A 27,662-nucleotide genomic window follows, 5' to 3' on the forward strand; every position below is an offset into this window, starting at 1 on the left:
GCCTGGGTATTTTGTACCATCGGACACTGCACCCCCACAACTCCCAATCGGTGATGGGGCAGTTGTGGAGAGAGTGGAGAATTTCCCATACCTGGGCAGTGTGCTTATGACCGGCTCCAGTTTAACAGCAGAGGTTTCACTCCGAATCAGTCGAGCGGCAATATCTTTTCATCGGTTGCGTAACGCTGTGTGGAAGCTACCTGGTCTGTCGCTCCGCACTAAGCTTCAGGTCTTCTCGGCCACGGTCATTCCCTCCCTTCTCTATGCTTCAGAAACGTGGACCCCCCTAATGGAACATCTTCGCCGGTTAAAAAACATTTAGGCTAGCCTGCCTACGATCCATCCTGGGTTTAACCAGGCTGGATTGTGTGAGAAGCTCACAAATCCTTGAAAGATCTGGGCAAGGTCCCATCGGTGAGCTCCTCCGGCAGGCAAGGCTGCGTTGGCTGGGTCATGTAGCCCGTATGCCCAGCCACCGCATGCCGAAACAGCTTTTGTTCGGCCGGATCGAGGGGGTTAAACGGGCGTGGCACGGGCTAGAGAAGAGATGGAGTGATGTGGTACAGGAGAACGTGGAGCTGAGTGGACTTGCCGATGACTGGTACCAGCGGTGTCAAGATCGGCTTCTGTGGAGGAGGCTCGTGAAGGACGCTACTGGGCAGTTGGAGGCAGTCGCCCTCCAACAACAACGGAGGGCGGAGGAGCGACGCTCACAACAACGAGCGGAGCGCCGGGTGGCTAAAGCACAGCAGGTTGGCACAGTAGGGGGCACAGGTGGTGCATCAGCCAGTCATCTAAGTCAGTCGACCCGTGGCACCTGGGTCTGCCCTGTGACCTCCTGCCAGCGGGTGTTCGACACTTCACGTGGCCTCACGGTGCACATAGCCTGACACAAGCGTCGTGGTGACGTCACCGCCACTTAGTGGCGAATGGCGGTTGTTGTTGTGTGTTTGGGTAATGGTAAGTGTGTATTAGTGTGTGTGTGTGGGTAATCGTGAGTGTGTATTAGTGTGTGGGTGTGGGTAATGGTAAGTGTGCATTAGTGTGTGTGGGTGTGAGTAATGGTGAGTGTGCATTAGTGTGTGTGGGTGGGTAATGGTGAGTGTGTATTAGTGTGTGTGTGGGTAATGGCAAGTGTGTATTAGTGTGTGTGTGTGTGCGTGGGTAATGGTGAGTGTGTATTAGTGTGTGAGTGGGTGTGTAATGGTGAGTGTGTATTAGTGTTTGTGTGGGTGGGTAATGGTGAGTGTGTATTAGTGTGTGTGGGTAATGGTGAGTGTGTATTAGTGTGTGGGTGGGTGGGTAATGGTGAGCGTGTATTAGTGTGTGTGTGTGTGGGTAATGGTGAGTATGTATTAGTGTGTGTGTGGGTAATGGTGAGTGTGTATTAGTGTGTGTGTGGGTAATGGTGAGTGTGTATTACTGTGTGTGTGTGTGTGGGTAATGGTGAGTGTGTATTAGTGTGTGTGTGGGTAATGGTGAGTGTGTATTCGCGTGTGTGAGTGGGTGGATAATGGTGATTGTGTGGGTGGGTAATAGTGAGTGTGTATTAGTGTGTGTGTGGGTGGGTAATGGTGAGTGTGTATTAATGTGTGTGGGTAAATGGTGAGTGTGTATTAGTGTGTGTGGGTAATGGTGAGTGTGTATTAGTGTGTGTGTGGGTAATGGTCAGTGTGTATTCGTGTGTGGGTTGGTAATAGTGAATGTATATTAGTGTGTGTGTGGGTAATGGTGAGTGTGTATTAGTGTGTATGTGTGGGTAATGGTGAGTGTGTGTTAGTGTGTGTGTATGTGGGTAATGGTGAGTGTGTATTCGTGTGTGAGTGGGTGGGTAATGGTGAGTGTGTATTAGTGTGTGTGTGTGTAATGGTGAGTGTGTATTAGTGTGTGTGTGGGTAATGGTAAGTGTGTATTAGTGTGCGTGTGGGTGGGTAATGGTGAGTGTGTATTAGTGTGTGAGTTGGTGGGTAATGGTGAGTGTGTATTAGTGTGTGTGTGGGTAATGGTAAGTGTGTATTAGTGTGTGTGTGGGTAATGGTAAGTGTGTATTAGTGTGTGAGTGGGTAATGGTGAGTGTGTATTAGTGTGTGTGTGGGTAATGGTAAGTGTGTATTAGTGTGCGTGTGGGTGGGTAATGGTGAGTGTGTATTAGTGTGTGAGTGGGTGTGTAATGGTGAGTGTGTATTAGTGTGTGTGTGGGTGGGTAATGGTGTTTGTATTAGTGTGTGTGGGTAATGGTGAGTGTGCATTAGTGTATGTGTGAGTGGGTAATGGTGAGTGTGTATTAGTGTGTGTGTGGGTAATGGCGAGTGTGTATTAGTGTGTGTGTGGGTAATGGTGAGTGTGTATTACTGTGTGTGTGTGGGTAATGGTGAGTGTGTATTAGTGTGTGTGTGGGTAATGGTGAGTGTGTATTCGTGTGTGTGAGTGGGTGGATAATGGTGATTGTGTGGGTGGGTAATAGTGAGTGTGTATTAGTGTGTGTGTGGGTGGGTAATGGTGAGTGTGTATGTGTGTGTGTGGGTAAATGGTGAGTGTGTATTAGTGTGTGTGGGTAATGGTGAGTGTGTATTAGTGTGTGTGGGTAATGGTCAGTGTGTATTCGTGTGTGGGTTGGTAATAGTGAATGTGTATTAGTGTGTGTGTGTAATGGTGAGTGTGTATTAGTGTGTATGTGTGGGTAATGGTGAGTGTGTATGTGTGTGTGTGGGTAAATGGTGAGTGTCTATTAGTGTGTGTGGGTAATGGTGAGTGTGTATTAGTGTGCATGTGTGGGTAATGGTGAGTGTGTGTTAGTGTGTGTGTATGTGGGTAATGGTGAGTGTGTATTAGTGTGTGTGTGTAATGGTGAGTGTCTATTAGTGTGTGTGGGTAATGGTGTGTATTAGTGTGTGTGTGGGTGGGTAATGGTGAGTGTGTGTTAGTGTGTGTGTTAGTGTGTGTGGGTAATGGTGAGTGTGTATTCGTGTGTGAGTGGGTAATGGTGAGTGTGTATTAGTGTGTGTGTGGGTAATGGTAAGTGTGTATTAGTGTGCGTGTGGGTGGGTAATGGTGAGTGTGTATTAGTATGTGAGTGGGTGTGTAATGGTGAGTGTGTATTAGTGTGTGGGTGGGTGGGTAATGGTGAGTGTGTATTAGTGTGTGTGTGGGTGGGTAAATGGTGTTTGTATTAGTGTGTGTGGGTAATGGTGAGTGTGCATTAGTGTATGTGTGAGTGGGTAATGGTGAGTGTGTATTAGTGTGTGTGTGGGTAATGGTGAGTGTGTATTAGTGTGTGTGCGTGAGTAATGGTGAGTGTGTATTAGTGTGTGAGTGGGTGGGTAATGGTGAGTGTGTATTAATGTGTGTGTGGGTAATGATGAGTGTGTATTACTGTGTGTGTGTGTGGGTAATGGTGAGTGTGTATTAGTGTGTGTGTGGGTAATGATGAGTGTGTATTAGTGTGTGCGAGTGGGTAATGGTGAGCGTGTATTCGTGTGTGAGTGGGTGGGTAATGGTGAGTGTGTATTAGTGTGTGGGTTATGGTGTGTGTATTAGTGTGTGGGTGGGTAATGGTGAGTGTATATTAGTGTGTGTGTTTGGGTAATGATAAGTGTGTATTAGTGTGTGTGTGTGTGTAATCGTGAGTGTGTATTAGTGTGCGGGTGTGGGTAATGGTAAGTGTGTATTAGTGTGTGTGGGTGTGAGTAATGGTGAGTGTGTATTAGTGTGTGAGTGGGTTGGTTATGGTGAGAGTGTATTAGTGTGTGGGTGGATAATGGTGAGTGTGTATTAGTGTGTGCATGGGTTATGACAAGTGTGTATTAGTGTGTGTGAGTAATCGTGAGTGTGTGTTAGTTTATGTGTGGGTGGGTAATGGTGAGTGTGTATTAGTGTGTGTGGGTAATGGTGAGTGTGTATTAGTGTGTGGGGGGGTAATGGTGAGCGTGTATTAGTGTGTGTGTGGGTAATGGTGAGTGTGTATTAGTGTGTGAGTGGGTGGGTAATGGTGTGTATTCGTGTGTGGGTGAGTAATGGTGAGTGTGTGTTAGTGTGTGTGTGGGTGGGTAATGGTGAGTGTGTGTGTGGGTAATGGTGAGTGTTTGTGTGTGTGTGTGGGGGAAATGGTGTGTATTAGTGTGTGGGTGGGTGGGAAATGGTGAGTGTGTATTCGTGTATGCGTTGGCTGGGTCATGTAACCCGCATGCCGAAACAGCTTTTGTTGGCCGGATCGAGGGGGCTAAACGGGCGCGGCACGGGCTAGAGAAGAGATGGAGTGTTGTGGTACAGGAGGACGTGGAGCTGAGTGGACTTGCCGATGACTGGTACCAGCGGTGTCAAGATCGGCCTCTGTGGAGGAGGCTCGTGAAGGATGCTACTGGGCAGTTGGAGGCAGTCGCCCTCCAACAACAACGGAGGGCGGAGGAGCGACGCTCACAACAACGAGCGGAGCGCCGGGTGGCTAAAGCACAGCAGGTTGGCACAGTAGGGGGCACAGGTGGTGCATCAGCCAGTCATCTTAGTCAGTCGACCCGTGGCACCTGGGTCTGCCCTGTGACCTCCTGCCAGCGGGCGTTCGACACTTCACGTGGCCTCAAGGTGCACATAGCCTGGCACAAGCGTCGTGGTGACGTCACCGCCACTTAGTGGCGAATGGCGGTTGTTGTGTGTTGGTAATGGTGAGTGCGTATTAGTGTATGAGTGGGTGAGTAATGGTGAGTGTGTATTCGTGTGTGTGGGTAATGGTGAGTGTGTATTAGGGTGTGTGTGGGTTGGTAACGGTGATTGTGTATTAATGTGAGTGGGTGAGTAACGGTGGCTGTGTGTGTAGTAAGCATATGAGTGTGATTGGTGGCGAGTGTGTGTGTAGTAGGCACGTGTCTGTGGTTGGCGATGTTTGTGTGTGTAGTAAGCAATGTGTGTGTGTGTGGTTAATGGTGAGCGTCTGTATAGTAAACATTGTGTGGATGGATATTGATGAGCGTGCGTGTGGTAAGCATGTGAGTGGTGGACATTGGTGAGCACCTGTGTCGTAAGCAGGTGTCTGCGGTTGGTGGTGTGTGCAGTAAGCATGTGTGGGTGGTTAGTGATGAGCGTGTGCGCGTATTAAGAATCTGTGTGGGTGGATATTGATGAGCAACGTGTGCAGTAAGCGCGTGAATGTGGTGAGCGCGCGTGCAGTAAGCATGCGTGTGGGTGGTGGAGTGGTGAGCAACGTGTGCAGTAAGCGCGTGAGTGTGGTAGGCATCTGAGTGCGTGTGGGTAGACAGTGGTGAGCACGTGTGAGGAGGCCGTGCAGTGGTCGGTGTGTCCGCACGTCCCCCGCGATGTTGATGCTGAACGCGCGCTGATGGTGGATGTGCGGTAATGAGGCCGGGTGTCTCCCACGGACACTGTGTGCCGCTCAAAGCTATTACGTCGATTCAGACTCGCCTCCGCCATAGGAATGTGGAATTTCCAATACAGTACTGGCTCAGGGCTGTAAACGGGAGATGGAGCACTGCCTCAATGCTTATTTCAGCAGGAAATCATTGAGTGAGTTTAATACGAGGAGCTCCACGGTGGCGAGATGTTATCTGTCTCGCCTGGTATCTAATAGGTCGTAGGTTCGATCCCGGCCCTGACCCTGTATATTTTCAGTTTGCGGTGTCTCTGTCCGCGTAGTCCCACGGATTTTTCTCCAGGTCCTCTGGTTTTTTTCCCTTCACATTTAGAAACGTGCGTTCAGAGTATTTGGCTGTTATAAATTTCCACGTGATAAGCCACTTCGTTGAGCTATCATTTGTGGCCAGGTCGCCTCTGCAAAAGAGCTCTGTATAGCTCAGTGGGCCTTACTCAATTATACTGATAAGTAATAAGTTATCTGAATAAGTTCTTACCAAGTGGGATGAATGCAATGTTTATAATACAGTGCATTACCGTGTAGATATATATGCTGTATTAATGGTGATGGTATTGAAATTCCCGAATGAGGAGCACATGGATTAGAGATCTATGTATGTTTATTGAACTTCTTTCGCACCGTACGCAGCCAACTGCCCTAATCGGAGATGTGGGGGAAGGACAGCATTCATTCAAACTGTGTGATAATAAGGGATGGAGGCTGGTGGTCAAGAATAACGAGACAGTGGCTACCAAGGAACGGAGATCCCACCGAGGAGATGGAGCGATGAAATGAGTTCTCGTTATAACCTCTCACCTCGTGAGAGATAGCAATAGCTTTGGGAGTCCTTCATCCAGCAGTGGATTGACCAAAACTAATGACGATGGTGATGAATATTGAAATATCAATTACGTTTAAGTGTTTAATTGACCGCGGAAAAAAAACGTATAGCAAATAAAATGTTTATAATTTGATTAATGTCCTTCATTTAATCAGGTGAGAACCCATTGAGATTAATGATAGAGAACCACAGCTATGCAACGAGGAACTGTTACTTCTTGTACCTTTCCATTGTGGCACGGTGGTTAGCACTGCACTGTGCTCACGAACCCAGGCGACCCGAGTTGGACTCCCGGCCACGGCGCGCATCAGTGGCGAGTCATAAATGAGCCCCTCTCTCGCTTACCAGTCCACACTGACCAGCGTGGTGAAGTATGGTGAAACAACCTCCAACGACCAGAGAGTGTGGGGAGGCCTCCTTCTTACCAGCAGTGGATTGACAAAGGGCTGTTGAATTATTTATTTAAATTTACGTTCAGGCTTCTGGACTGTGACAGGTACATTATGGCCTACCACCGTTGTGACTGATGATGCCATTCACTCACGTGCTGCCCTTACAGTCTGGAGTGGCCGTCCTTCTCTTGCCCACATTGTCGACCTTAAAATCTAAAGACTCATCCGTACGCTATTGCGAGTGATCGATTTTCGTTAATCCTTCCCTACCTCTGGAGGTTTTTAATGGACGTTGCTGCATTTAAACGCCAAATAAATACAAATCCCCGTTTCTCGTGCACGGCCACAATTATTTGTCTATTAGTTGGGCTGAGGATGATGAATAAGAAAGAATTGAGCCAGCGCATCTCCGTAACCGACATCACAGTCCACGGTTAAAAATGTCAACGGAAGGGCCACTCTGCGCGTAACCACAATGGACCCATCCGACACGGAGGGCTTGTCGCGCCAGGGCGCCTTCGTCAAGCTGGTCGAGTTGAGGCCCACGCAACGCGCCCACCTTCATCAACGTCAGCAGTCGTGGTCTATCCGCTGCTGGATGAAGGCCTCCCCACCCGCACCTAGTCATCGCCACCTGCCGCGATACCTGCGACTCAACGATCCATCCAGCGTTTTGCGTAACATAAAGAAAATCCGAAATTAAACACAGTGGCTTAATGCTAAAGACGACACAGTAATTCAGCCCTGCAATTGCTTGTTCGCGCCGCTGCTAGTGGAAGGGCCTCCAACAAAAGTAGCTCTAGACAGCCGCTCTCGAGAGTATTTTGCCTACTCTTCCATGATGGCCAGACATCAACCCAAGAGGTGGGAGTGCCCACATTTTACCCCTCCACGCGTGACCTGCCGATCGACTGACTGTGGTGGGCCCCTTTTATACGGCTGCGTGAACAGAGACAGAGGGGTTGAAGACACTTGCAGCATTACCGTGCCAGCAGATCGAACCGGCAACGTGTGGATTGCAAATCCAGTGTCCAATTATATCATGACAGCATCCCTGTTGTCATTTATAGTCCATCTATTGGTTGATTGTTTTTTTTCCCACAATGGGAATGTGGAATTACCACCATCATTGTCTCACGGTCACCAAGAGAGATGCTCGTCTGAGCAGGGATAAATTTGCGTTTTGAGATATTGAACCAGATCCAAGGCACCAGAGAAAGAGAGCTCCCTAAAATTTGACATCTTTACATCCGGGTGTATTTACCAGTGACTTGTGCTGAGCCATTCCATCAGGAGACTTATGCCCTTGTAACATCGGTCTCCCAAGGTCATCTGACCTCCACTGAATTATATCTCAAAGTATTGGTTATTGGCAGTTTTTTTTTATTTAGTCAGCACGCCATTATAATTTTTTAAGTCATAGCCTTGGTCTATAGTTGACCACAACCTGTGGCATTTTAGCCGAATCTTACTCTGTGGAAGTTTTTTTAGCGTGATTGCCTTAGTATAGTCGACCGAAGCAGTGAAACGTTTGGCAACACACTCGAAGTTATTAAATCGTATTTGGAAGTGTACGCAATTGGTTCCGTCCCACCCAATAGGTCAGCCAATCATCATAATGAATAAAAAATATATGTTTTTGCTATACATACCGTGGAAAGCCAATTGCCAATTTAAGTCTGGCCGAGTCCACTGCGGTCTAGAAAACAGTTAACTCACTTATCTTGGTACGAGTGTTTATTCTGACTCGTCAATTTCGTCTCAGCATCGCGCGCCACGCTTTAAGCCTTTGCGCGGTCGGCAGTCGTGGTTATCGTCGACTGAAAATGTCACGAAAATAAATAAAAATGAAGGATATAATCGACTCGCAGCCGGCTATGTAAACGTTTTAAACTTCGCTTCGTTCGCCGTGGGACTTCGCGTCCGATGCCGTTATTCATTTCTGGGTTATGTCGCCAACGTTTCGTCGTTACACTCTCCTCCACCCGACGCAGCCAAAATAAATACAGCCGCCGCGTGAACAAACGAGCGACCGATTCACAGTTGCTTCAAAGCGCCGTCGTGTTGGAAAGCAATATTGCGCACACTGAACAATTTGGTTTCGGACGTTTCACTGCATGTAGTTGCAACCTGCATGATCAGGCGATTGCCAGAATTGTGCAAAAATCTCCCCCAAGTCTTGGACCTTAAATATGTGGTGTAATGTCATCAACACGCGAGCAGGAAGTAGCAGGGGTCTATATATATACTACTGTGTGTATATTATATTATATTTAGCTGTGTTGGATAGGCAAAGACAAAGATCCCCCATTTAGCCTTAACAGAATGTTTCAGCAAATGCCGTTAGCGAGCACATATGAAGGCCGGCACGACACGCGAGGGGGTGGGTGGCCAACACCACGCCCGGCCGCCTTTGTCTCCCCCAGTGGCGATGTTTACACATCACACCAGGTACCCATTTGAGGCTGAGTCGACCTAGGGGAGGCCCATGACCGGTTCAGATAATCGTCACCGGCGTTGGTGACCAATGAGCGGTGGGTGACTCGAACTCGTGTGGCTTAGCTCTTTTTGCGCAGCGCGCTAATCGCTGCACCACCGCTCCCCATATGGAGGAGGGTCTACGACACACGACGTTGACAAATTTTTCTCGTGCGATCTATCCACAAGAATTGGTTAGGAATGTAGCCTGCTCCCAGGTCTCCTTGGAAAAGAATTGGCGATGCTGCCAGACAGTTCTTAATCTGCCCCTGCAATGAAAGGCCCGGTTTGTTCGTTCTGTCTTCAGCAACACATTTAAAAATGCAGCTGCTGCGACGGTGACTCACTGCGCATTCATTTATTAGCAAAGATGTAAAAAAATTCAATTTAATACAAAGACTGCCGGCAACTTGCCGTGCGTTCGAATATGTACGTATATTAATATAACTTATCACGGTGGCATCTGATTAAACGGAAGGCATAACATTGTATTCTTTTTTTTGTTTTCGTTTCTCTTACAGTTTTATATAACAGTGTAATTGGCAATCAGGAGCGAAACGATTATAGCTTCTCGTTCGCAGACATCAGCCATCCCCACTGCATTCCTGGCCGAGGGCTGTGGTGTGTGTCTTCTCTCACAAGAGCAAAAGCATCGTGTGCCCAAAATGCAGTGACAGCCGATGGCCTGCCACGGCGAATGGGCCATTCTCGGAAAGGGTCGCTTCTGATTCCTGATCATTTTGGTTGCGACAATGTTTCTTTCGACAAACCCGAAACAATACCGCACGCACTGTAGTTTGACTGTGTCGGCCGGTGGTGGAGGGTCTTGACGACACGCGTTTGGCTTCGATTGTTACTTGGCCTCACAATGGCAGGGTTGTGACGTTGGCAACTTCACTCTTTTAGCATTCTCCAGCTAAGTGACATTGAGCCTGCATAGTGCTCGCATGATTATCCACCGCCATGCGCAGCATGTGTCGTGAGGCTGCTGATGGGTGCTGCGAGTGATGGGCGGCAGAGGGGCGGTGCAACTGAATACAGTTGGTTGGACCGTACTTCTGTGCTCCCACACACGTGCTCCCTGCCTTCATCGACCCGTAATGCCCTCCGTGGTGCGGATGGTGTTGAGTGGCCCAGCCTTAGGTCTGAGTTGTATGCCATCCATCTGCGTAAAAAAAATATAGTATCCAACAAATATATTTATCTCGGCTAAACTGTCAAAATCAGGGCCATGAAAAAAAAATCCACATAAGTGCCACGATGTATGTACGTACGTTGAACTTCTTTTGCATAATACATAGTCAACTCTGCTAAATCGGAGGTGCGAACCATTAGACATTGTGGTTACATGTGTTTTGTGTTTAAGGATATATTTGTGTTGTCGTTGCCCAGGGGTATGAATAGATGTTGAAATGGAGGTTGCAGGAGGAGGCGTTGAAACCCTCTTGTTGAGATCTGTTTTGACGCTACGGGTAATGGCTTATCATTAATTATTGCAGAGCATTACAACCGTTTTTAATGTAAGATGCTGTGCTTCTCCGCTAATTGTGTTGTTAAGAAATAACACAATTTGTTTTGCAAATAGCATCTCTGTCATCGCCACTATCAATATCTACTTTTGTATAGGGTACAGTGGGTGGCCTGTGTCATCGGTCTTCGTATAACCCATTTGAATTTTTACAGTTTGCTCAACCATAAAGTATTATTTATGTTTTTGTAATAAAGACATGCTGCCTCCGTAGGCAGTCGCTTAAATTGAAGAATAGATGAATGAACGTTGGCAAGTAATGAAGTGAAGTGGGGTGGGGCGGTGGTGCAGTGCTTTGCGCACCGCACGATGAATCCTGTGGTGAACAGAGTTCGATTCCTGGCCAGGGCCAAACATCAGCAGTGAGCGAGCGATATCTGAAACCGGTCCTGTTAAAGCCTCCCCCGTCTCTCTGCTCCCCTCACTCCCTTCACCAAACCCCCACTGACCAGCCGTGGTGAAGTGCGGTCAAACAATCCTCATGACCGACGCGGCAAGGGAAAAGAAGGACCTTCATCCAGCAGCGGATTGACTGAAAATAATGAGCAGTTTCTCACGGTCATAGCCACCATTGAGCGCCAGTTTGGACACAGGGTAAGAGGGTTATATTCCTGCCAGTCACCAGGAAAATTCCCACAGTGAATCGTTACCAAAGCCTCACATCCGGTACGAAGTTAACGTTGAAGACCGTGCGATTCCATTTCTTTTCTTCACACGATCAAAACCATCGCGCGCCCTCAGTCCTTGCACATAATCCCGCATGTAATAATTCGTCGTCATCGTCGTCTTCTTCATCACCATCGTCATAGGCGGCCAAGGCATCTCCTGCGAGCCTGCTGTGTAACTAACGGAACCCGTCGTGGACGCGAAAAATGTGGAAATCCAACGTCACCGGTATCTCAAATTTCCCAGGACAAAAAAGAAATTAACACGGCACTGCTGGCTGTTTCTCGATAACAACAATCAACCCGGGTGTCCATTGCAAGAGATAATGAATCTCAATGGGCTTTCACGTGGTTAAATAAAGGACGTCGATTGATTGACCGTCTGTAACGTAGGGGGAAAGCGCCATTGTGCTCCGTACACCTCATTTGCATCCCCCCCACTCCCCTCTTTGGGTTTTCAAAGTCGCTCGATCCTTGTGGAGACCCCCGGGGCTGCCCGGGGTAACGGAGGGGTCTGGGTTCGACTCCGAGCGGCGTGGGCTGGGCCGAGGGATTGGCAGGTCGAGGGTGAAGGAAGGGGGAGGAGAGGGCATGGGGTAGTGGGGGGGGGGGACCTGGTAACGGGGGGGGGGAGGGGGGGTAGGGATTGGTGGGGGGGGGGGGACCTTGTAACGGGGGGGAGGAGAGGGGTGTAGGGATTGGTGGGGGGGGAGGGACCTTGTAACGGGGGGGGAGGGGTAGGGATTGGTGGGGGGGGGACCTTGTAACGGGGTTGGGGGGGGTAGGGATTGGTGGGGGGGGGGCCTTGTAACGGGGGGGGAGGGGGGTGTAGGGATTGGTGGGGGGGGGGACCTTGTAACGGGGGGGGGAGTGTAGGGATTGGTGGGGGGGGGGACCTGGTAACGGGGGGAAGGAGGGGAGGGGGGTAGGGATTGGTGGGGGGGGGGGCCTTGTAACTGGGGGGGGAGTGTAAGGATTGGTGGGGGGGGGGCCTGGTAACGGGGTTGGGGGGGGGTGTAGGGATTGGTGGGGGGGGACCTTGTAACGGGGGGGGAGGGGGGTGTAGGGATTGGTGGGGGGGGGGGACCTGGTCACGGGGGGGAGGGGGTGTAGGGATTTGTGTGGGGGGGGGTCTGGTAACGGGGGGGGAGTGTAGGGATTGGTGGGGGGGGGGCCTGGTAACGGGGGGGAGGAGGAGGGGGGAGTGTAGGGATTGGTGGGGGGGGGAGCCTGGTAACGGGGGGGAGGAGGAGGGGGGAGTGTAGGGATTGGTGGGGGGGACCTGGTAACGGGGGGAGGGGGAGTGTAGGGATTGGTGGTGGGGGGGGACAGCTCCGCTAATGGCCCAAGGTGGGTTTCCATGGCGACGGCCGGAAATCTGGCTAACGATGTGCTGCGGTTGCCAGGCGACGGGCTGCCGTGAGCTCATGCCGACGGTGCGGTGTGGCTCCGCGGACAACAGCGCTCGCTCTCGCCTGTACGTGGAGAGCGATGCCTGTACGTGGAGAGCGATGCCTGTACGTGGAGAGCGATGCCTGTACGTGGAGAGCGATGCCTGTACGTGGAGAGCGATGCCTGTACGTGGAGAGCGATGCCTGTACGTGAAGAGGGATGCCTGTACGTGGAGAGCGATGCCTGTACGTGAAGAGGGATGCCTGTACGTGGAGAGGGATGCCTGTACGTGGAGAGCGATGCCTGTACGTGGAGAGCGATGCCTGTACGTGAAGAGGGATGCCTGTACGTGGAGAGCGATGCCTGTACGTGAAGAGGGATGCCTGTACGTGGAGAGCGATGCCTGTACGTGAAGAGCGATGCCTGTACGTGGAGAGCGATGCCTGTACGTGGAGAGCGATGCCTGTACGTGAAGAGCGATGCCTGTACGTGGAGAGCGATGCCTGTACGTGGAGAGCGATGCCTGTACGTGAAGAGCGATGCCTGTACGTGGAGAGCGATGCCTGTACGTGGAGAGCGATGCCTGTACGTGGAGAGCGATGCCTGTACGTGAAGAGCGATGACTGTACGTGGAGAGCGATGCCTGTACGTGGAGAGCGATGCCTGTACGTGGAGAGCGATGCCTGTACGTGAAGAGCGATGCCTGTACGTGGAGAGCGATGCCTGTACGTGGAGAGCGATGCCTGTACGTGAAGAGCGATGCCTGTACGTGGAGAGCGATGCCTGTACGTGGAGAGCGATGCCTGTACGTGGAGAGCGATGCCTGTACGTGGAGAGCGATGCCTGTACGTGGAGAGCGATGCCTGTACGTGGAGAGCGATGCCTGTACGTGGAGAGGGATGCCTGTACGTGGAGAGCGATGCCTGTACGTGGAGAGCGATGCCTGTACGTGGAGAGCGATGCCTGTACGTGGAGAGCGATGCCTGTACGTGGAGAGCGATGCCTGTACGTGGAGAGCGATGCCTGTACGTGGAGAGCGATGCCTGTACGTGAAGGGCGATGCCTGTACGTGGAGAGCGATGACTGTACGTGGAGAGCGATGCCTGTACGTGGAGAGCGCCGCCTGTACGTGGAGAGCGATGCCTGTACGTGGAGAGCGATGCCTGTACGTGGAGAGCGATGCCTGTACGTGAAGAGCGATGCCTGTACGTGAAGGGCGATGCCTGTACGTGGAGAGCGATGACTGTACGTGGAGAGCGATGCCTGTACGTGGAGAGCGATGCCTGTACGTGGAGAGCGATGCCTGTACGTGGAGAGCGATACCTGCGCCTCATCAGCCTGACTGTAGGGTTATCCGACTGTAGGGTTATCCGACTGTGGGGTGTCTACTGCGGTTTGTCTGTGTGTAGGTTATCCGGTGGGTCATGCAACTGTAGGTTACGTGTAGGTTATGTGTAGGTTACGTGAAAGGTAATGTGTGAGAGGTTCCTGTACACTGTCTGCCTGTATGTTATTTTGTCCGTAGACTGTGTGGTTGTACGTTATGCGCCTATAGGTTATCCGATTGCAGGTGATGTGTGCGCACGATCTGCTTGTCGTTGATGTGTGTGTGTGTGAAATCTCGCCTGTAGGTTATCCAGTAGTAATTGGTGTGTGTGTGTGCATGTATGGTTTGCCTGTAGGTCGTGTGTATGATCTGCGATGAAGGTCATATTTGTGTTTAATTCATCTGTATGCAGTATTGTATAAGTCACCTATATCACTGATGTGCTATGAAAAAGGTTCATGGCCCGAAACATCTAGAATTATATAGTTTTCCTCTTTAGACCAGAGTGTTATTGATGTGTTGAACTCTTTGTATGCGCTGTGTGTTTGTCATCCGCCTGTACAATTGCAGTACAATGTTGGCTTTGTGTTGCCTCTTAAATGCAACCGCATTTCACGACTGTATAAAAAAACAACAGTGGAAGGTGCATCTCGGGGAACAAAGATAAATGTGTATATATTAATGACGATAATACGTAGAGGGAAAGGGAGCAGGGCCTGAGCCTGCACATGAGCAAGGGGCATGGAGTCGTCAGCACGGATGGATGGATGGGGGACAGTTGAGGAGAATGAGCGGCCTCCCACTCAGCAAAGGTTTACTGGAGACTTCGACAGAAAGACGAGAGTGTGTGGAGGGGAGTGGAGTAAGATGAGAGGTAGGAGAGTGTGTGGAGGGGAGTGGAGTGAGATGAGAGGGGAGAGGTAGGGGAGTGAGTGGAGGGGAGTGGAGTGAGATGAGAGGGGAGAGGTAGGAGAGTGTGTGGAGGGGAGTAGAGTGAGATGAGAGGTAGGAGAGTGTGTGGAGGGGAGTAGAGTGAGATGAGAGGGGAGAGGCAGGAGAGTGAGTGGAGGAGAGTGGAGTGAGATGAGAGGGGAGAGGTAGGAGAGTGTGTGGAGGGGAGTAGAGTGAGACGAGAGGAGAGAGGCAGGAGAGTGCGTGGAGGGGAGTGGAGTGAGATGAGAGGGGAGAGGTAGGAGAGTGTGTGGAGGGGGGTAGAGTGAGATGAGAGGGGAGAGGTAGGAGAGTGCGTGGAGGGGAGTGGAGTGAGATGAGAGGTATGAGAGTGCGTGGAGGGGAGTAGAGTGAGATGAGAGGGGAGAGGTAGGAGAGTGCGTGGAGGGGAGTGGAGTGAGATGAGAGGGGAGAGGCAGGAGAGTGTGTGGAGGGGAGTGGAGTGAGATGAGAGGTAGGGGAGTGAGTAGAGGGGAGTGGAGTGAGATGAGAGGTAGGGGAGTGTGTGGAAGGGGAGTGGAGTGAGATGAGAGGTAGGAGAGTGTGTGGAGGGGAGTGGAGTGAGATGAGAGGTAGGAGAGTGCGTGGAGGGGAGTGGAGTGAGATGAGAGGGGAGAGGCAGGAGAGTGCGTGGAGGGGAGTGGAGTGAGATGAGAGGGGAGAGGTAGGAGAGTGCGTGGAGGGGAGTAGAGTGAGATGAGAGGGGAGAGTTTGGAAAGTGCGTGGAGAGGAGTGGAGTGAGATGAGAGGGGAGAGGTAGGCACCAGGAAAGGTCTCAGTCTATGTACGTTGTTGAAGACGGTGATGGCGATTTTGAAATTGATCTGAGATTGGTTTAGGAGCCAGTGCAGGGATTTGAGTATTTAGGTAATTTGGTAATATTCATGGGCATGGGGGAGACGTCTGGCAGTGACATTTGTATAATTGAATCATTCCCTGGACACCCTTGCAAACGAGATGTGCCACCTCAAAGGAGTTTTTATCCTGGTGAAAAATCTAACATGGGGAAAAAATATACAAGAGTCAAAATATGGAGTTGGACGGTGAGAGATTTGGGGAGGCCGTGATGGAGAGAGTCGCAGCAGTGAAGTCGGGGAGGCGGCGAGGGTCGCAGAAGCAGCTGGGGTGGGGGAAGTGGCAGATGTGTTCTACGTGGAGGTGAACGATAACTCAGGATCAGATGAGATGGACGTCTGGTGGAGAGGAAGGAGATGCTGGGTCCTGGGAGATGGTGGCCTGCAGAGTGAAAGAGGAGAAGTTTGTGAGATGGTGTTGGTCACTGGCTGGCCATCGAACAAAGACGGTCACTGCATCGCGGGCTTTCAGATGCGCTTCTGTGGCCGTCTGGAACGCTCTTCCTTCCGATATTAGGAAGCCAATGGAGCTATGCACTTCTAAATCTAGATTGAAAAGTATTTATTTAGAACTGCTTTTTGTGTTTGGTTTGTTGTCCTTCCTCCGCAGCTCCAATTAGCGCAGTTGGCTACGTACGGTGTGAAAGAAGTTCAACATGCAGTACATATAAACATACTCGAAGTGCAGGGGTGAGATAGAGGTGAGAGCGACGGACTACAGTGTTAAAGATGATGAGGCTGAGGACGTGGTGGCGCGAGGCACAAGCAACCTTAGTAAAGGATTAAGGTCCTAAGTAGCTCAAGGAGTCTTGGATTCATAGACGGGAAAAAAAACAATAGGGCTGCAACAAGTATCAGTTCAAACTCGCATTGTTATCGCAATACAAGACAATCATTCTGATAGCACCTCCGATTAGCAAGGTTGGCTACGTACGGTGCGAAAGAAGTTCAACATACATACAATGTAAGCAATTAAATTGTCGATTTGAAGCTTTCGTGACTGCAGGAATCCATACTCTTTGGTTCTTTCGGTAAAGTCACGTACAGTGAGGGAAAAAAGTATTTGATCCCCGGCTGATTTTGTACGTTTGCCCACTGACAAAGAAATGATCAGTCTATAATTTTAATGGTAGGTTTATTTGAAAAGTGAGACAGAATAACAACAAAATCCAGAAAAACGCATGTCAAAAATGTTATAAATTGATTTGCATTTTAATGAGGGAAACAAGTATTTGACCCCTCTGCAAAACATGACTTAGTACTTGGTGGCAAAACCCTTGTTGGCAATCACAGAGGTCAGACGTTTCTTGTAGTTGACCACCAGGTTTGCACACATCTCAGGAGGGATTTTGTCCCACTCCTCTTTGTAGATCTTCTCCAGGTCATTAAGGTTTCGAGGCTGACGTTAGGCAACTCGAACCTTCAGCTCCCTCCACAGATTTTCTATGGGATTAAGGTCTGGAGACTGGCTAGGTCACTTCAGGACCTTAATGTGCTTCTTCTTGAGCCACTCCTTTGTTGCCTTGTCCGTGTATTTTGGGTCATTGTTATACTGGAATACCCATCCACGACCCATTTTCAATGCCCTGGCTGAGGGAAGGATGTTTTCACCCAAGATTTGACGGTACATGGCTCCGTCCATCGTCCCTTTGATGCGGTGAAGTTGCCCTGTCCCCTTAGCAGAAACACACCCCCAAAGCATGTTTCCACCTCCATGTTTGACGGTGGGGATGGTGTTCTTGGGGTCAAATGCAGCATTCCTCCTCCTCCAAACACCGCGAGGTGAGTTGATGCCAAAGAGCTCCATTTTGGTCTCATCTGACCACAACACTTTCACCCAGTTGTCCTCTGAATCATTCAGATGTTCATTGGCAAACTTCAGACGGGCATTTATATGTGCTTTCTTGACCAGGGGGACCTTGCAGGCGCTGCAGGATTTCAGTCCTTCACGGCGTAGTGTGTTACCAATTGTTTTCTTGGTGACTATGGTCCCAGCTGCCTTGAGATCATTGACAAGATCCTCCCGTGTAGTTCTGGGCTGATTCCTCACCGTTCTCATGATCATTGCAACTCCACGAGGTGAGATCTTGCATGGAGCCCCAGGCCGAGGGAGATTGACAGTTCTTTTGTGTTTCTTCCATTTGCGAATAATCGCAACAACTGTTGTCACCTTCTCACCAAGCTGCTTGGCAATGGTCTTGTAGCCCATCCCAGCCTTGTGTAGGTCTACAATCTTGTCCCTGACATCATTGGAGAGCTCTTTGGTCTTGGCCATGGTGGAGAGTTTGGAATCTGATTGATTGATTGCTTCTGTGGACAGGTGTCTTTTATACAGGTAACAAGCTGAGATTAAGAGCACTCCCTTTAAGAGTGTGCTCTTAATCTCAGCTCGTTACTTGTATAAAAGACACCTGGGAGCCAGAAATCTTTCTTATTGAGAGGGGGTCAAATACTTATTTCCCTCATTAAAATGCAAATCAATTTATAACATTTTTGACATGCATTTTTCTGGATTTTTTGGTTGTTATTCTGTCTTTCACTGTTCAAATAAACCTACCATTAAAATTATTGACTAATCATTTCTTTGTCAGTGGGCAAACGTACAAAATCAGCATGGGATCAAATACTTTTTTCCCTCACTGTAGGTAGAAATGAAATAAAACAAATCACAACATTTCGATTGCAACAACAGCGAACTTCACCAGGTGGGACAACTACAGCAATAACATCGTATTGCTGTGGTTGTCCCACCTGATGGAGTTCGCTTGTGTTCCGATCGAAACGTCGTGATTTGTTTTATTTTATTTCTCCCTACGTGATTTTACCGAAAGAACCAAAGAGTAATTAAATTGTCATTTGTCTCTTACCTTATTTATTTCACGCAACTGTGATATAATTGAGTTGCGTAAGCTCGTCCGGCGTATAGTGCTTGTTTGGCAGCTGACGCACTCGAGAGTAAATGTATCCTTTAAGGTACCCCCCCCCCCACCCCTCCTCTATTGGACTGGCTCCCCCGACTGGGATGAGAGCGCGGCCATGAAGGACGCGAGGCAACGTCGCCTGGACGAGGCGCCAGGGGCGCAGCGACCAATTTCAACGGGGGGTGGCAATGAAAGATCCGACTCTGGGCCCCCCTCCGTTCTCCCAACTCACTTTTACTGAAATCAATCCGGATGTTTTTAGCCCCCGTAAACAATCACGTGTAGGCTATGACTATATGTTTTTGTTATGTTAGTTGCACCGTGTATTTGGTTTAGAGGACGACAGTCTGACAGTGACAGTATGAATAAAACAAATATTTCAAGGTACAAAACTGACACTTAAGTTATCATGCGTACTGCTTTCATGCCGGCCCCATCGGTTTAGGATTTCCTCAAAGGGGGTGGATCGTGCAACTCGATGCTGCTCGATTGATACAATAACGAGATGCGTTCAGCGGGTTTGGTACATGGGAGACCGCAGATAATTTTTTTATGAATACATAAAATACATTTCCTTAACATTTGTTTAACACATAGACTTTCGCGACCAAATAGTTCACTACTTTAGCCCACCGGTGTGTTGAGGAGTGAATCAACATAACACATCGCTGGGCTAAAGTAGTGAACTATTTCTCTGTAAACGTGACACATTTTTTTTACAGTTTGGCCGTGTCGGGTGGTGGAGGGTTACGACACATTTATAAATAACGCGATCTAACCCAAAAAACCTTTATTATTGATTCCTTAACATTCTTTACTTGTTTATCCGTTTATTTGGGGTCCCCTTGTGGCCGACTGGGCCCCTATGCGTCGCATAGCGCGGCATACCTCATCGTTGCGTCCTTGACGAGACCCATAATCCCAGGAGTGGACAGAAACTGAGTGAGAAGGACTTAGATGATGACTTGTCAACACACGAACGGCGAAGTCACAGCGATGATAATCAAATTAATAACGGTAATATGATATACCGCACATATCCTAAGCCTGTTTAGCTAACACTGCAATGATGGCCTTAAATATTGTGTAATGTGTTCTCTAACTTAATATCACCGTGAGTAATTTGGCCAAGCCAACGTAGGGTACAGACTATGTCATTTTTAATGAACAATGAGGTCTGTAAATATATATCCATGTACATATGCACTATTTCGTTTTTCTATTCTGACGTGGCTGTTCTTATCTTCTTATATCGATGTAAATAGTTGCTTATTCCAAGGCACTTTACAGCAATGATAAAATTAAGATGACTGTGGTGGAGATAAAGAGTGGGGTTATTAAAAGTGGTTGTGTAGTTATCATTTTTTTTTTAAATCCTCAACTGTATTTTCGCGTTTTTTTCCCCTTCATGTTATTCGTTTTGTCATCGTAAGTTAGAGAACACATTACACAAGATTTAAGGCCATCATTGCAGTTAGCTAAACAGGCTTAGGATATGTATAGTGCCGGATTATCCAAGTAGTAAAAGTAGCATATGCTACGGGCCCCGCAATTTTCAAAGGTCCTGCGCTAAATGCGTTCAAGCTATCAATTCCGGTTCAGTAATTCTACACTTGCTCTATTACTATAGTACTATACTGCCTTCAACTTTTATGAACAACTAGGTGTTTAAGGTTAGCGATTTGTTGTATTATCTGGCTGTATAGCAAATGCAAAAATACAATTACTTTACTCTGCAAGTAAAAAATGTGTTATTTTTTTATTTAGGGCACCTTTATAACATATTCTACAGGCCCCGCACTATCTTAATCCGCCACTGGATATGTGTGGGATATAATATTATCGTTATTAATTTAATTATCATCGCTGGTGACTTAACCATACGTGTGTTGACAAGTCATCATCTAATTCCTTCTCACCGAGTTTCCGTCCACTCCTGGGATCTATGGGTCTCGTCAGAGACGCAACTATTGGTGGGGTATGATGTGGCAGCATTATGCGACACATAGGGGCCCAGTCGGCCACAAGGGGACCCCGAATCAACAGATAAACCAGTGCAAAAATGTTGGGTAAATGTATGTTTAAAAAATGTATTTCATTAAAAATGAACCTGCAGTCTACCATGAACCAAGCCCGATTAACGCATCTGGCTATCATCAATAGAGCAGAATAAAGTTGCGCGATCCACCGCCTTTGAGGAAATTCTAGACCGATGGGCGGGCATGAAAGCAAGATGCACGATAAATTAATTCTGAGCATTGTACCTTAAAATCTGGGTCTCTTGAGTCCGCACCTGGGTTTAACTAAACAGCCTAAACTATACTGGTAAGTGGTGGGGAGGAGGAGAGGCCCCAGTTTAGAGGTAAGGCCCTCTCAGCTCATTGATGAAGTTTTGGGTTGGGCTTTGGTGGACGTCAGATGATGAAGTGTTTTAATGTGGAAAGGGCAGTGGTAGTGTCAGGTGTAGAGAAGAGACCGTTGGATTAATGCTCAAAAGATTTTGATTCACGAGAGGTAAAGTGGAGCTATGACAGCAATTCCACCGCCCCTACCTAGCGGCAGAAGAATGTGTGTGTGTGCGTGTCATCTACATGTAAGTGATGGATATGGCCTGCCTGTGTAGGTGTTCTAAATTGACGGAAACCCAAAAAGATATTGTTACACGTGGGAATATATGAATACAGTGCAATACGTATTATAAACGAAACTAAAAAGCTCTCGATCCTCGCCTGTGTCAAACCGTTGGCGCGAGTGCCGTTAGCAAGTGCGCGGTAAGGCTGGCGTGGAACACAAGAGGGTGGTAATACCGAGCCACCTGTACCCTGAGTATTATTTTTAGGTTAAATCAACCTAGGGGTGCTCCAAGACAGGTACGGGGGGAAAAAAGGCCATTGATGTCCATGGCGAGCAATTGAACCTGGGTTTCTGGGAACTCTTTATTTCCCGCCCCCATAAATGTATCACGATCACTCTTGATGCAGAGCAGGTGCAGCTTTTCTTATCAAAGAATGGCCCACTGAAGAGGATACCACAGAGCTACCTCTGAGATCCCTCCCGCTGACCACTGGTCCACGCGAGAAACAAAAGCGGTTTTCATTGTTGCTCATTCTGTGTGGCGTTTGTCATTTGTTGCATGAATGTATAACATACGTGTGGCCAGGTGAACGCGCGTGTTGCATGCTTAACCATCTCCGGGTGTGGTCTTGTTGTTGGGCAGGTGAACCACATGACGTGGATGGGCACGAACTCGACAACCAAATAAAATGAAAGGCATCTCAAGCAACGGATCCCAGCCCAGCCTCAACTCAGCCCACCCGGGACTAAACCCCACCCACTCGGGCTTTAACTCCGCCCACTCGGTGTTCAACCACGCCCATGCAGGCTTCAACCCCTCCCACCCAGGTCACATGACCCTGGGCTCCACTCACTCAGGAATGAATCACTCCCACCCGGGCCTCTACGCAGGTCACATGACCTTGGGTTCGGCCAACCAGGGGATGGGCCTTGGCCACGGGAGTCTTCACTCGGCCCACTCGGGAATGGGTGCCGTCCACCACCAAGGTCACATGACCCTGGGCCCCACCCACTCGCTGGGCTCCGCCCACCAGGGCATGAACCCGGGTGGTCACATGACGCTCAGCGCAAGTCACTCGGCTCTGGGCTCGGCCCACCTGCCGCTGAACCCCGCCCACATGCACGTGCGCCCGCATCCGGCGGAAGGGCCGGACCTAGGGGAGGGATATGGCGCGGTGCGACAGCGCCACGTGCTGATGCCCATGGACTCTTTTCCCATGGGACAGGAGCCGCGCGGCACAATGATGCGTCCCGTGGACGAGGCACTGGCGCGTCAGTACTACGGAAGACCGAGCGAGGTGAAAGACCCTCCCCTACACTTGTCGCCCTAATGGTCGCTCACGTCATATCCATGACGCCGATCGTTTGCTGTTCATTGTTCAATCGTCATCACCAGCTTCGTCAGTAGCACAGCCCGTTGGTGTCGTTATTATCGCTTCCCTAAACACCGGGGGAATTATCGCCATCATTATCATCATCATAATGAAGTTGCGTAAATTAAGTCAGAGCTGTTCAAATTGAGACAGTAGAAGGCTCCTTACAAATGTTAATTATTATTATACTCCTTTTCCACTGGTACATCTGAACCGTGCCAGAACGGGAACCAAACTGGAACCAAACCATGCTACACTGGCTTCACTAGACATTTTAATCTGGCTCCGAGCCAAGCAGGGCCAGTGGCAGGGCTAATGTACATTGAGTCACTGCATCACCTGCATCCGTCTCGACTCATTCAGTGGCACAGCTTGGAGTCTGTAGTTGATTAACACCCTGGCGAGCCAGGCTGCCTCAGCACGGCTCTTACGTGGCTCAGTTGTGCCAGTCCAATAGAGATATTTAGAGTCCGCGGGAAAAATGCGGCCCATAGCTATTCTACCTCTCTTCTGATTACATCCCCTGACACATATCTGTTCTGAATACATCCCTTTTCTCATATCTCTTTCAAATAAATCTCCTATACCACGTGTCTATTACACAAACATCTCTTACATCTATTGTGAATGCATCTGTCACTGTCTTATACTGTCCTTATGAATACATCTCCTACCTCAGTATTGGTTTATTTAATATAGATGCATGTGTGGGCCGCGGCCCTTTGGATTTTAGTCAGTGCAGCTCGTCACCGAGATTGAAAACTCATTTCTTTAGAACTGCTTTTTGTGTTTAGTTTGTGGTCCACGTACCTCCAATTAGCGAGGTTGACTACGTACGGTGCGAAAAAAGTTCAATATACACATGCGTAATGCGATCGTCGATGAGTTAAGACGCTGCACTGTCCTCCGTCTGCCGCCCTTAGCGCGTGCCGATGTACGACTGGCAGTACGGCTCACGGGGACCGGGCGGCGGTGGCAGCATCAGTGGGCGCCCGCCCCTGACCCTTTGCCCCACCGATACGGCCCCGCCAACCCCCGAGGACCGCAGCGAGAGTCCCAGTGGCCTGCGGCAGCTCGTGCACTCCATGCAGCGCCTCTTCTTCGCCAAGTCGCACGCGGCGGCAGCGGCGGGGGCAGCCGACGGCGCCGCGCCCACGTCCGGCTCGTCGGGCTCGTCGTCCGGCCGAGGTTCGCGCCGCTCTCGCCGCCAGGATGCATCGAAATCGCGCGATGCCTCCTCGCGCGGCCAAGGCGGGGGGCAACCCCGCAGCCGCGAGACCTCGCGCCACCGTGACTCCTCCCGCAGCCGCGAAGAGCTCCACTCTCAGCAGCAGCTGCAGCAGCAGTCGTTGCCGCCGCAGCAGCAGCTGCAGCAGCAGCAGCCAGCGCTCCCTTCTTCCTGGGAGCAGCCGCCCACCAGGAGCCGCGACCCATCCCGGCACCGCGAGTCGGCCCGGGCCGGGGAGCCGTGCCGCAGCCGCGAGCAGTCGATTCATCGCGAGCAGTCGCGATCAGCGGCCGAGCATCTCCTGTCCAGCAGCGGTGGTGGCGGCGGCAGCAGTGGGGGCAGCGGTGGATGCTGGGAACCGCATCCTGGCTGGGAGCAGACAGGCAGCGGCTGGGCAGAGCACGGCATTGAGCAGCAGCAACAGCAGCAAAGGAGACGCGAGCATTCACTTGGGCGGCAGCCGAGTTGCAGCCGTGGGGAGCAGCAGCAGCAGCATGCGGCGGCGGCAGCGGCACAAGCCCCATCGGCCGCGAGCGAGCGCACCCGCAGACGCAGCCGCAGCCGGGACTGGAGGCCCGAGGCGCGGGGCGGAGGAGGGAGGGTGATCGCAGGAGGGTGGAGCTCGGATGACAACCTGGACAGCGATGGGAGCTTTGGACCTGGTGGCAAGATGGCCATCGGGGGGGCAGCCGTGGTGGGGCCTGTGCCGCATGCGAGGGCAGTGCGCGGGCGTAGTTACCCACCGGCCCTTGCGCCCAGCGACCCCTGGGCTTACTACAACTCGGAAGGGAGGTCTGAGTACCCGCCGCGACACCAGTACCTCCAGGTACCATCCATGTGGCGCACATATGCCCACCAAGGCTTTATGATAGAGCATCGCGGTTGGCTCAGCTTGGATTTGTCAGTGTAAAAGTGTAATAATATCTGCATGTACCACTGTGCGTGGGCTCAAAATAGTAAGACACCAAGGTCATCAGTATTGATGGCACCTGCCAAAAACATCTGGACATCCATCAGCATTTGTTTAATAGGCCCAATTCTGCTAATGAGACTTTAGAGTAGTCAAAGTCAGCCCAGAGTTTGTTTGAATACGTTTATTTTGCTGGGTATTATTGGCATATAAACCCATTCGACCGATGGACTAAAATATACTCATATAAGCTAGCCTGTGACTGCATTTGTAAAGAAGCTACTTTGAGACGTCCATTCTTAAAAAGGTGACGTCTTTATTTCTAGATAATTTGTATTTACATCTCCGTGATCAGTCAGCCTCGATGTCGTCCACCTTGTAGCTTGTTGGTCCCTGAGCAAGCGCCTAAACTGCAGGCCAACGTGTGGGGGAGGGGGGTGGGGTGGCACATGCCCCCCAATAATCCGATCGAAATCCCTAATTTCGATCAGATCATTAGGGATTATTAGTAATAAATCGGCATTTTGCGATCTTCACTGCAAATGTGTAGCATATAATTACGTGTCAGGGACTCTATAATAGTCTGAGTCCATAATTGGCAATAGGTAACGGCAAAGCAGTTATAAGCAACTCACAGAATTGTGCACAGTTGCGTATACGGTACACGACTTCCCTGAAGGCATACCTTCAGCGAGCGCGATGCCGATCACACAACGCGGTTCGAATTCGACCCTCGATCGATGGCTGCGCCATCACCGCACATGCGTCGAATAAAAAGCAAGGGACAAGTCCTTACTTTTCGATTTAAAGCTTTCGTGACTGCAATGATTCATCTTCTTTGGTTCTTTCGGTAAAGTCACGTAGAATGAGAATAAAATAATAAATTGATAAAATAAAATAACACAATAATATTCTCACGACGTTTCGGCCACAACACAAGCGGCCTTCATCAGGTGAAGGGGGCGAGACTGTCTGGTAGGACAGCGCTGGAGTGTCCTACCAGACAGTCTCGCCCCCTTCACCTGATGATGGCCGCTTGTGTTGTGGCCGAAACGTCGTGAGAATATTATTGTGTTATTTTATTTTATCAATTTATTATTTTATTCTCATTCTACGTGACTTTACCGAAAGAACCAAAGAAGAAGTCCTTACTTACTAACAACTCTTATCGCTTTTCATTGCTGGAGGGGTTGCCCCCCCTACCTGAAAATCCTGGCTCCGCCTTTGAGCGTGTACACTCTAACACGTTCTCCTTACAGTCCCCTACACATAGGATTTAATTGTTGTTGTCTCGTGCACTTTGAAGCTCTCCTCTACATTTGAATTCAGGTTTTTTAGTAATATTTTCAGAATCATGGGGTTTTTTTGGCCCTGCCCCTTCCTCCTTCAGGCCTCACCTCCTTCCTGTTTAGACCATGCCCCTCTCTCGTGACAACTGCTCCTTCCTCTTTAGGCCCCGCACCTTCCTCTTTAGACCCCGCACCTTCCTCTTTAGGCCTCGTTGCCTTTGCATTTGTGGTGAGATATGTGTGTGTGTATAATGGCGCAGTGGTTAGTATATTGCGCTATGAACCAGGTCACCAGAGTTCGATTTATGCTCACGACCAATAACAGTTACAAATATTTGAATCAGTCCAGGGCCTCCCATAGGTCGACTCAGTCTCAGTTAAGTACCTGGTGCGACCTGTAAACATCGCCACTGAGGAGACAAAGGCGGCCTGACGTGGTGTTGGACACCCAGCCCCTTGTGTGCTGTGCTGGCCTTCATAGGTGCTCTTTCAGAGCACTTGTCCCAACAGTCTGTTAAAGGCTGTCCGGGGATCTATGGTGTATTGTGACCTGTAGGTGAGTTGTGTTTTCAGGCGTATAAATAAATATCATTGTGCGTGTGCGTTATCTGCATTTTTACGTATATTTTAGCGTGCACAATATGTGTATTGTAGTGTACAAACAAGCACCTATTGCTACCATTGTGTACATTTGCACTGAACATGTTATACTTTGTATTATTTACGTAGTATATTTATGAGATAAAAATAAATCTACCAACATCGTTGTCCATGTGCATGAATAAATAGCTTTTGCATCCATATTTTCATATATACATGTAATCTTAATTATAAAGCAGAAAGCACATCTGTTTCTTTGTGTGAAGCAGCAAAAACTCTCGAACGCTGAGCTCTGGCGTCATGAAATTTGCACAGCTTATGCTGTCTGGAATTTCTAAGTGAACGCGACTATTTTCAGCTCGCTACGTCATTCCCTTCCCGAGTTGCCAAAATCGACCTTACGTATAAGTGGGTTCAGGTTGAATTTCCTTGAGTGAAAAACATCCGATTTAGAAAAAGAATCTGGCGACGTTCATTCCTAAGAATATTGTTCAGTCAGAGATTCTTATAATTGTAAAAGTGTCCTAACGTTGTGTTTCCTCATCGCGTGTTTCATTAGTGAAAGATTTACAATGTAAGTTTGTGTAAATTGAAGGAAACTTTTAGAGATTTTAGATGAAAGAAACACTAAGGTAAATCAATATTGCTGAGCCGAATCAACATAGAGTAAAAATTGAATGTTTGCTTGATAACGTTTTTGTGACATTCCCTACAGATTCCATACATTCCGTACATTTCGTTGCTTATACTCGACGAATATTTTTGACAGCAATGCCCAAAAAGAAGAGACCCATTTTTTTTTATCAAACTCAAATGAACACAAAACATCAAAAGCTGTCACGAGCCGAACAATCGGAAGAGAAAAGATCACAAGCACATGAAGCACACAAAACTCAACAAGCTTTTCGACGAAGCAACGAAACTGCTGAGGAAACAGAGGCGTGACTTGCTGAACAACGATTGCGAACTGCTACAAA

At 49.3% G+C, this 27,662-nt stretch overlaps 1 protein-coding gene across 6 annotated transcripts in view; it reads left to right on the forward strand.

Annotated features, from left to right (window-relative positions):
• Positions 1–27,662, forward strand: part of LOC116951649 (uncharacterized) — a 61,955-nt gene that overhangs the window by 7,234 nt on the left and 27,059 nt on the right. For 4 of the 6 annotated variants that reach the window (XM_032970444.2, XM_032970437.2, XM_032970440.2 and 1 more), the window contains exons 2-3: positions 21,929–22,583; positions 23,582–24,712. In XM_032970444.2, the coding sequence (XP_032826335.2) occupies positions 21,975–22,583; positions 23,582–24,712 (1,740 nt within the window). In that variant the 5' untranslated portion in view covers positions 21,929–21,974. Of the gene's footprint in view, positions 1–12,635; positions 12,764–21,928; positions 22,584–23,581; positions 24,713–27,662 lie in introns of those variants that run through there. The other 2 variants (XM_032970443.2, XM_032970441.2) reach the window with 2 other exon arrangements.

This window comes from Petromyzon marinus, chromosome 43 (genome assembly GCF_048934315.1).
Source record: "Petromyzon marinus isolate PM22_M1 ecotype Great Lakes invasive population chromosome 43, UKy_Petmar_22M1.pri1.0, whole genome shotgun sequence".
NCBI classification, from domain to species: Eukaryota; Metazoa; Chordata; class Hyperoartia; order Petromyzontiformes; family Petromyzontidae; genus Petromyzon; species Petromyzon marinus.